Source organism: Montipora foliosa, chromosome 8 (assembly GCF_036669935.1).
Source record: "Montipora foliosa isolate CH-2021 chromosome 8, ASM3666993v2, whole genome shotgun sequence".
Taxonomy (NCBI): domain Eukaryota; kingdom Metazoa; phylum Cnidaria; class Anthozoa; order Scleractinia; family Acroporidae; genus Montipora; species Montipora foliosa.
Window position 1 is genome coordinate 16,322,547 of NC_090876.1, and position 10,738 is coordinate 16,333,284.

Here is a 10,738-nt window from a genome sequence, read left to right on the forward strand (position 1 = left end):
AAACACGTTGAAGAAATATGCAAGAAAGTATCCACAGCTATAGGTCCCCTTAAACGTGTGCGACCCTTTATTCCAAAAGAAACTGCCATTCAAATTTATAACGCCCTGATTGTGCCACATTTCGATTATTGCAGCCCGGTTTGGGACTGATTGAGTGGTTACCTGAGTGATAAGCTCCAAAAATTGCAGAATCGTGCAGCTAGAGTAATTACAAATCGAACCACCTCCTAACCACCCTTAACTGGAAGAGGCTATCAATTCGACGAAAGAAACGGAAAGCCTTAATATAAGACAATGAATGGACATGCCCCAGATTACCTCCAAAGTCTTTTCACTCAGTATTACTCCAATTACAACCTGAGAAACTCTGAAGGAAACTGGCTTTGCCAAAACCGAGAACTAAATATTTAAAGCGAAGCTTCTCCTATAGCGGGACCACAATATGGAATAACTTGCGCAGTAGCTTAAGGACGTTCGCGCCAATTGTTGCTGCGCATCCTTACTGCGCACGCAAATGCACACGCCACGTCATACACGAGCGCGCGCGCTAAGTAATAAAATGAGAAATGATAGGGCAAAAGGCTATTGCCATAGCTTTGCCTGGATTTAACGGTCCTGGACGTTCGGTGACCCCTATTTTTCTTTCCAGAAACGGATTTTATTTACAATGATCTCCACGTTGTCCAAAAATGAACAAAAAATTAATGTGGGAAGCTAAAAAAATTTCAAGATTTCTGCTCACGGGACATCAAATCTTGCCATCTTGCGGCTGCAAGGCGAGTGAAACTGTGGTCGCTAAATGCGAACTTGATCTTTAAGGAACCTCAGCAGTTGACTAAATTCACTTAATAAGTCCACTTAAACAATATTTGGCAGAGAAGATTTCACTTCAAATATTTAATTGCAATATATTTGGGTTTACAGACACTGGCCTTATTCGCTAACGAAGCCCGATTTTGCCACATTTTGGGTGTTTTTCCGGGCATGTTCTCTTCAAAACCAATTCGGTGACCCCCATTTTTTTTTACATTTCTGACATAACTAACTCATCATCTTACAGTGGTAAAATTTTCAGAAAAAAATCAATGTTGAAAAATTTTCGCGCGAACGTCCTTAAAGAATGTTGGATCTGTTGATCAATTTAAGCGAAACTTGAAGAAGGTATCCAGCATATCGGATTCCCACACGGCAATCATGAAAAGTTGTTGTAAATAGCTTTAGTTTTTAACTTGTAAATAAGTACTTCTGTTCATTTTTCCCCTTCTCTCCCAAACAGGAGACAGAAGACCTCAGTGTGAGGCACTCACGACAACCGCTAAGCAAGTACAAAGTTTCGCCCCAGCCAGGTACCTTTTCAGTGGAAATTCCCGATCATCAGACACAGTCCACACCGAAAACTCGTTTTTCTGGCATTCAGCGTCATCGCCGGCGGTTTTCCATCTCTTACGAATCACTGGTTTGGATTGTGTTTCTAGCGGTGACTACGCTGTGTGTTGTTGATCACTTCGTCCTAAAAGGTGACGTGGTACTTGGAAGAGGAGAGAGGAACCCCAGGCTTATCTGGGGCACAAGCATCGGTGAAACAACAGCGAACATAATATGGGCTGTTACAGCACGTCTTATTATACCCTCTCAGAATCTGATGTTTTACACGATGCTTTGGTGTTTCCCAAATGTCCTCAGCGAGATTGCTCCACGATGGATCACGATAAAAGGGATTCGTGATGTCCATGTTCGAATTCATAGAATTGCCGGCATCTTTCTCATCGCCATTCCCACCCTAGCCCACGTCCTTGTGATGTTTGTCCCACCTCTCGTTGACGGTACGGCGCTGAAATACTACCCACCAAGCACGTTCAACTACAGTACTTATCCAGACCACTTAAATTGGTCAACGTTCTGGGATCCCGCTGCTGTGCATGACTGGACTTATAACGATTACAATGGAGTTCATATAACTTCTGACGAGATTTACCGTCTCGTACTCATGACTGCGCTTTTCTGTATCTTCTTTCCCCTCAGTAGATCACAATATGTCAACCAAAGAAGCTATTCACTGGCAATGGCCTTACATGCGTTTGCTGGTATCTGGTATGCTATTGACAACATTCGAAAGATATATCACGGTCTGTCACGTGTGTTTAATCTGCCACTGCTACTAATTTGGTTTTTGGACCGAGTCCTTTCTATCTGGGTTTACAGACGTCAACATGGTCACATTGTGCGAAAGGAAGTCATCGGTAACAACGAGTACGTCATTGTGTACATAAAACTGGACAAAAAAGTGACGCACGCTGTTGGTGATGTGTATTATACTCATCACTTTATAAGAGAAAGCGTAGGAGTCGTTCCACAGCGATCACATCCCTTCACGACCTTTTTCAATCTATCGCAAGACACCACATGGGACATCGGTCTGGTGACATCCATAATGCAGGACGGAGAACAATTGTTCCTTCCTTGGACAAGTTGGCTGGCCGATGACGACAGATCCTACGCCTTGCACACATGGGGTCCTTATCGTTCGTCTGTAAGCCAACTGTATGATGAGCTTACTGAAGAGGCAGAACGCGGAGAGAAATCACCTGCCCATTACGTGCTATTTGCAACAGGATCTGGATGCGGATATCTTCTGGATGTCTTAAGCAGCCTGGCCTACGGAAATCGACCATTTTTTCAACGAGACAGCCAAAAAGACAACAAACGATGCAGAATTGAAATCTACTACTCTGTCCGATGCCAAGCATTTTTCCGATTCTTTAGTGAGCCGATCGAGGAACTTTTGAGAAAAATAAAAGCCAAGGGAAATATTGACATTACCTTCAAGTTTTACGTCACAAATCCAGACGATCAGCCGTTGCCTAACGATACGAGAGACACCCAGATACAGCTAAAACATGGCAGGATAAACTTTGAGAAAGCTCTGAGGTCTGCCAGCAAAAATTCCAAGTGCTATTTTGTAGGAAGACCAGCGATTGCCGCAAAAGTAGAGGAAATATGCATCAAAAAAGGGATCGAGTTGATTAAAGATTACACAAATGGACAAGGAGACCAACAAGATCGTCGTGTCTTGATTAATTACCTTAAGATAAGTTTTTGGGTTATACTTTTCATTGCTGCTGTTTGTGTCGTTGTTGGTCTCTTGATCGATGTTAGAGCAATTAAGAATAACTTGCGATCGCACAGTTCTCCAATTACAAACACGAGCGAATTCTTGTAAACTAGAGCGGTGTCCCATTTAGTGAGTCGAAAATATTTTTGTCTTAGCTAATCGAAGGCTCAACCGGCGCTTAGCGGGGATTGCTTCTATTGTTACTGAAAGTTAATTATTGGCTCATTAGTTTGGCACCCTGCGGGCCAAGCTCTTTAAAGCCGGATTAAGTTAATCCTGGATTACAGGAAACCTTCGTTGCAGTATACTTCGTGTTTCAAAAAATAATCCTCAAAATTTTTAGCCTTTAATTTTGACATACATATTTGTTTTCCTTTAGCCTAAAATTACATAGTTAAACTTTTTTTGACTTACAAAATTCATACCTACGTTGGTATTTAATCGTGGCTTAGTGTTGATCGGCTTTTGAGGAACAAGGCCCAGGTAGCGAGATGCAAGCTCAAGTTTGATTACCACACGAAGTGTCCTTTACGTCTAAACGCCACTTTCGTTCTTACGGCAACAACCACCGATTTGGGTTCGTTTTCTTTTTTTTTAGTTAAGGGTTATCTTATCTGTTTATGTTTCCTTTGAGAAACACTGGAGACAAGTGATGTGGAAGTTGAGGAAAAGGGTAAGGGGACACTTCGTGATATCATACAGAACCTTTTTGTCCTGCATTTCTAGAAATAACTTGTTGATTGCTTACACTGTAGGTTTCGTAATTGTTTTAGGCATTTAACATTGGTTTTAATTTTACTACATTCATTGATAACATCTCCAAGGCAGTAGTGACAACTAACTGGCTGTTAGGCTTGCACAAGGATAGTGGAGTGCCATCTCGTCAAATTAGCACAAAATATCTTGTCCTACCACAGGATTGTACAAGTCGCCATTATTTGATCAAGTTTGGCCGCTTTCTTCATTTACAGGTTTAAGTCCTCTGATTGACAAATCGTAAACAACTTCCTCGATTTTCTTGAGATCGTATTTAAGGCCGTCGAACTTCTTTCGAAGAGAATCGTTTTTAAGGTTTAATAACCTGAAGCCAGCATCAAGCTCCGCCACAAACATAGCGATCCGGAAAGGTCGACGGTAATCTGCAGCTGTGACGCTGTTTACTGCAAACCGCGACTGCAATGAAATACAACGCTGACTTGAAGCCGTGGCAGAGGTATGCAATGCCGGTACCTATTTCCATAAAAAGCCTACAAGGTCACGTGATCAGGGGTCATGTTTTGTAAAAAGAATTCCCCACTCCTTCTTAAGAATAACAATGTTTGCAGTCAAATTTGTATTATAATATTTCAAGTGTACCAGAGAAAAACGAGTTTTACAATCGTCGATTTTCACGTTCAACTTTCTCGGTCGCCGCCATCTTGAACAACTGAGACGTGTTACGGTTGCCCTAATTTTCGAACACAAGTAGCTTTTGTAGAGGAACCGCGACACGTCACAATTGTTCAAGATAACCGGCAGCCGGTCAAGGTTTTGAAATAGAGGAAATCCGGCAGTTTCAATAACTGAAACTAAGCTCTATCCCCGGCCCAATCACGAATCCAGCCGACTAAGAGATAGCAAATGATCTTTAACTGAGATAGGTACTTACACCAATTCCTAGATGGTAACCGTCTCACAATTCGTACTAAGCTTTATAAATATTGTTTACCACCACTAATTTAAAAAAAAAAAAAAAAAAAGCAAAAACAAAAAACGTTTATGAGCAGGCGGTGTAGAGCACCAATAAACCCAACCCACAGATGACGGCGAGTCCCGAAATAGAACCAAGGACCACACTGATGGATCCTAGGTGAGTCAGCTGCCTCCTACCTCTGCACCAACCCTGCTCTCCTCATTACCGATCTTTAGATTGTAGTATGAGGATGAGAACGAGTACGAGAGTTGACTGCCTGTTTTTAGCGAAAAACGATCAATCTTACTCTTTGCTAGCAGCATAGGTTGCTCAGTTATTCTTAATAATGGTAACTGAGCCTTTCCCTGATCGAAAAATGCCAAAATTGCTACCGTGTTCGTGACTTGTTTTGACACAGCGACATTTTGGCAAAACCTCTTCATAAAAATGACGACGGCATCACGTTCTTTCCTGCCAAAATGATGCTGCTTCGCGCGCGCTCACCGTTGTGCTATGAGAAAATCTCGTACTCGTAGTCGTTCTCGTCCTAGGTCATTCCGTGTTTCAGACCAGTGGCCTTTTAAACGCTGATTGAAAGAAGACTGAACAACATCTACACGCCATAAAAAGTGCATTTTGTTACATTTACAAGTAAGATGACCTGGGATGTTTAAATGACGGCCTAGTTTTTCGCTCTATCAATGACTACTTTTTTAGATAAAAATTAGGACGAAAGGTTAACTGTTGGTTCGTTGGTCTACAGTGCTTTAACAATGGTAAGACAAAATAATTGCCGTATCATCAGTGGGAGGGCAGAACATTCAAAACACGTTGATCTTTAGACTCACAATGATTTCATCGCTCTTTTTACGAATTAAAAAACGCAAAGGATACTATTAGAGACCTTAAGATTCTAGTACGAGAACGACTACGAGATTTTCTCATAAGGCAACAGTGAGCGCGCGCAAACCAGCGTCATTTTGGCGGGAAAAATGTGATCAGTGACGCCGTCATTTTAGTACGAGGTTTTGCAAAAATGTCGTCGAATCAAAACAAGTCAACAACACAGTAGCAGTTTTGGCTTTTTTTGATGAGCAAAAAGGCTCAGTTACCAGCAATAAGAAAAACTGAGCAACCTATACTGCTATATTGTAACAAAGAGTAGGATTAAGCGTACGGGTTATAAATTTTCCTTAGTATTTTCGCCAAAAACGGGCAGTCAAAACTCGTACTCGTTCTCATCCTCGTCGTAAAATCTAAAGGTTTCTATTTACAACATCGCAACAAAACCATGCAAACAAAAACAGAACGCACCGCAATGTGTACCGTCTGTTCAATCAATGCAGATATTCCGAAAAAGGATAATTTTCTTAAACGCCAATTGCATTTAGTAGATTTATACGACTGACCGTAAAGATGGTACATTGCAGAGCTTAAACTTACCAGCTCGTTTGCTAGAAGGAGAAGGCCAGTTAAAAAATCTTCGAGATCAATATGGAAACCACCAGAACCCCTCTCAACCTGCACTGGATGAAGAGGGCATTAAACACATCAACTACGTGGTGCAAAAACAACAACAACAACAACAACAACAACAACAACAACAAGAGAAAAAAACAGTGAAAAAATGAAATAAATAAATTTGCCGATACGTTTTTTCAAGTGAGCCTCTACTTCTACTCAAGAATCAAACTTTCTTGTTTAAACTTCTTGTATCAGAAAAATAAAAATAAAATAAATAATTATTAAAAATCTCCCGCGGGCCGCTGTCTTCAGGCAATAACTGTGGCGTGTTATGGTTACCCACCGTTGTTTTGACACCAAGAGCGTTAAAAAATAATAATAAAATAACGATAAGGCGGGCGTAACACGTCACAATTATTCAACATAGCAAGGCCCGGAAAGTCTGCCAGAAGACAAAATAAGTATCTAATATTTCGGATACAAACGCTGTAAACACTATTCCCTGTCGTTAAAGAGTTGTTTTTGTTGGAAAAGAGGCTCCTTTTAACTGAAGTACTTACTTACAGATTTCTCCTCGAGAGGGAATAACTCACAGTAAGTCCTAACGACGTTTTCAAACTTTTTAAAATTTATTGAGGTTCCGAGTTCGCGCTGCACACGAACTGTAACAGTTTGCTTCACAGTCGAGGCTTGCAACGAAAGAACTTACATTTCCAAGAAATTACTGTTTCTTTTGTGCAGAAAAATAGAATTGAAAATACATACATGTACCACTCACACCGTATAGCTTTGATTGGTACGGGTTGAGACTGGTACTGACTAACCTCCCAGCATTTCTGCCAGCTGTGGCCGAGTTATGAGTCTTTCACTTTCAAGGTACACGATGAAAGATCCGAGGAACGCAAATCTTTGGCTTGCAAACCGCCAATGGTCACAAAATCTACAAAGAAGTTGACAGACAGTCAATGAATTCACTAGCAACTATACCCTCGAACCCCCAGCAAGTGTGAATTCTTTAAATCCATTTCAGTTCTACGACTTCTTCTGCCGTTCAAGAAGACATTCAAATTGTCGTTTTTTGTTTTCGTTTTTTCGTTTTCTTCTGTTTGGTTTTCTGGATTTAAAAATCGTTTTCAAACCAGGGTGCCGTAAAGAAATACAAAACAAATAAACCTTTAAAAAAACGATACCTGCCAATGATTACAGTATATCTGTTATGTTCACCTAATTATTCTTACACCAGAGCAGCAATGAATTGCTAGTTTCCAGGGCAGTTTAATTCCATATAGAAGTTTTAATAGGCCTTCATCGCAGGGCGACCATATTGGCAAAAGACAATAGTTTTCGTACCCCAAGCGTCGACTTGAAATGTTTGGGAATGAGTTTTCGTGGGGCAATTTTTTCTTTTTTTTTTTTCAATTCCCAGGGACTCAATATGGTTGCCATGTGATTAAGGCCCTTATCAGTGGTTTTGACGTACGTCATCGCCGCCATGTTGTTGGACGAAAACAAAAGATCTCTCATTGGCTCCTTTTGTTCGTCTACCAGCAATTGTACATTTTAGCATCAATTGTTATCTGTGTCTCTCGAGATTTGTTGCATATGTGAGTAATATTATTACTTAAGGGCCGGGAAAACTATTTCAACATTTGCTTTAACATCTCTTCGATTCAGTTGAACGATGTTGAATGATGTTGAACGATGTTGAACGATGTTGAACGATGTTGAACGATGTTGAACGATGTTGACTGATGGGGTGGGCAAACGGTTTCAAGATATCATTTAACATTCGAATCAACATCAGTTCCAGGCCGCAGCCGTGGTTGTTACTATGGATATGGATACGTCATTGATACACTGATTAGTGCATACGCTCATATTTAAAGATGTTGAAATGTTGAATGGTTGTTGAAGGAAAATTTAAACTCTTTTTAAACTCATTCAACATCGATTCGACTTTGTTGCAACATGTTTCAACAAGGTCGAAAAGGGCGGGTGGGGGGGGGGGGGGCAAATCGTTTCAATATTGCTGTTCAACAAAATCTCGAACGGATGTTGAAGTGCATGTTATATCGATAATAATAAAATAATATTAATATAATAATTCTTAAATTTAATTGTGATCACCAAACTATTAGTGCTTTGAATTTGTTATGGTGAATCAGTTACTATACAGTGAACATTTTTTTTTTTTTTTTAATTTCATGTTCTTATAATTCAAAATACACCATATGTAATCATTTTACAGTAAAATAATAGTTCTTCCTGGTGTTGTGCATGTTGTTGTTAATGTTGTAACCGGCTGAATTGGAAAAACAAAATGATGGGAACTCTGAGATCTTCATCCTAAAAAAAGAGCTCTCTGCTTCAAATTTCACCAAGGTGGGCCAACTCTCAAATTAACATCCTCTCTTTAAGAATTTTTGAGAGAACAGCTTTTAGTTTACCTGTAATATTGCCCTGCTGGTATTTTCTCTACAAGACTTGCATAGTGTGATTTTGCAACATCAAACATTTGTCTGCCTTTTGCACAGATCTTCTTCACAGCTGCTTGGATAAAATGAACAGAGATTTTCTGATATCCCAAGGTACATCTACAGTTTCAGATTACATGTCGTTTTCCAAAACATGAAAAACAAAATCGTTTCCAGGGTCTTTCAGCTATGTGGCCAGTTCTGTTAACCTTTTTGTAAAATTTGAAGTGTCATGAAGAACAGGCAAAACATTACTGGTGTACACCATACTATGTTTAAACTTTCTCCCGACATAAAAAAAAATACAACATGCATACATGTGACTGTTGAATTATTTGCAGTATATAACTTGATACTAAATGAACCAAACCAACCTTCGCCATTTGGTGTTTGATGAACTGCTTGCAAAACAGCTAGAATCTCCCTTGCAGATTGCTCCAAGTCACGTATCACCGTGCGGATTTCCTGAGGGAAAATACATTATATATTAAGTATTTTATCTTTGCTCCACCCAACTCGATTAGCCTTGCTAAATTAGGGTGGACAAATTTTTCACTGTAACTAGTATTGTATGTAATAAACATTGTTGTTGTTGTTTGATGATGCTGAGATGCTTTTATTCAAATTAGAGGGATCTGGGACTGCTGCTATAATTATTATCTTCAAAAGGAGGTAACTGTTGGAAACTTTAGTGGCCAGTTTAGTGTCCAAACTGTTGATGCCACCCACTGATAGAGGAAAGGGGAGACTGGTAATGGTGCAGTAAGAGCACTCCCCTGCCGCCTGGGATTGACTCATACTTGACAACATAATTATGGTGGTTTGAGAGTGTCATTTCTTGTTTCTCCGGTTTTCCCCTGTCATCAAAAACCAACATTTGACTTATCTGCTTAAAGGCTTATTTATAGTTTTCTCCCACTGGAAACCGGGACAAGTGAATATATGTCCACTCTCCTGGACTGTCTGAGAGTATCCTGGATACTGAACAATTCTCTCGGTTTCCCATACATGTATGCGTCACATGACTTAACACTTTTTCTCTGAGTGTAAGCAAATGGTTTTTTAGTCCTAAAGTTTGTCAGAGTCCACAAAGTTTTGGCTGCCAGCAGTGCCAACTCATGGGTGGAATTATGCAGGATTTTTTGCATGTACAGAAGGAGTTACAACTACACCACAAGCCCCTTGGATTCAGGCAGATTAAAAATTTTACAGTTCAAAAGAAGAAAATGATAGCACCCTTAGTCCATTTTTGAGGTGTGCAGTGTAATTTGATAATGAGGGCATCTCAGTCTTTTTTTTTTTCTTCATTAAAAAGAATGGTGGAGGGGATTGAATTTTGGGGGTGTCAAGTTTTAATGGGTCCAATTTCTTGGTAAGGGTGGGTCGATGATGCAAAGAGAAAATCTCCAGATTCTAGGTATCCAGGAGTTGACATCTCTGTAATGGTAAAATGGAAATGGCCAAAATAAAATTGGAAGAATTCTCTCGTATTATAATAGGCCATTTCCGAGTTGCTGTTTCGAAGTGAGTCTTGGTGCTCAACTATTGTAAGGGAAACGAGTTTGATTTGCATAACAATTTGCAACTCATTTCTATTTGAATGGTTGTGCACCAGAACTCGCTTTGAAACCGAGGCATGCAGCAACTCGGAAATAGGCTGCACTACCGGTAAAGGCACGCATTACCACGTACTGCCTCTACCCGGATTGATTGAAGTAAGCTTTAAACGTATTTTAAACTTGCAGTATGAATCAAAATTAACCGGCTTGCCGGCGCGGGTCACTAAGTCGCGCGCAAAAGCTACGCTTAAATACGGTACGGTAGGCTAAATTCTGAGCTGTTTACGTTCAAGCCAGGCAGACGAAGTCTTGCGCAGCTAACCTCACCTCTCTTATTCCCTGGTCGGAAGACAGATATTCCTGAAAGGAGGCAAAAAATGGAATGACTCCTTTGTGCTCGGATTCGCCTTGCTTTTCTTCTTCCGCCATCATCAGAATAAGGAAATCTCAGCGGTTT

At 40.2% G+C, this 10,738-nt stretch overlaps 2 protein-coding genes and 1 long non-coding RNA gene across 5 annotated transcripts in view; 2 read left to right on the forward strand and 1 right to left on the reverse strand.

The window, feature by feature from the left end:
* The window catches only part of LOC138012554 (uncharacterized), a 47,964-nt gene extending 44,478 nt beyond the window's left edge, over positions 1-3,486 (forward strand). For both annotated transcript variants that reach the window (XM_068859356.1, XM_068859357.1), the window contains 2 exons: positions 1,277-3,319; positions 3,360-3,486. In XM_068859356.1, the coding sequence (XP_068715457.1) occupies positions 1,277-3,220 (1,944 nt within the window). In that variant the 3' untranslated portion in view covers positions 3,221-3,319; positions 3,360-3,486. The remainder of the gene's footprint in view (positions 1-1,276; positions 3,320-3,359) is intronic.
* LOC138012557 (translin-like) overlaps positions 1-10,733 on the reverse strand; it is a 16,627-nt gene extending 5,894 nt beyond the window's left edge. The window contains exons 1-6 of one of the 2 annotated variants that reach the window (XM_068859359.1): positions 10,609-10,733; positions 9,097-9,187; positions 8,696-8,795; positions 7,073-7,188; positions 6,228-6,310; positions 3,437-4,285 (exon numbers count right to left, since the gene is read on the reverse strand). In XM_068859359.1, coding sequence (XP_068715460.1) covers positions 4,055-4,285; positions 6,228-6,310; positions 7,073-7,188; positions 8,696-8,795; positions 9,097-9,187; positions 10,609-10,713 — 726 coding nt within the window. In that variant the 5' untranslated portion in view covers positions 10,714-10,733 and the 3' untranslated portion in view covers positions 3,437-4,054. Of the gene's footprint in view, positions 1-3,436; positions 4,286-6,227; positions 6,311-7,072; positions 7,189-8,695; positions 8,796-9,096; positions 9,188-10,608 lie in introns of those variants that run through there. The other variant, XM_068859361.1, reaches the window with a different exon arrangement.
* The window catches only part of LOC138013264 (uncharacterized), a 342,610-nt gene that overhangs the window by 47,131 nt on the left and 284,741 nt on the right, over positions 1-10,738 (forward strand). The gene's annotated exons all lie outside the window — the stretch shown is intronic.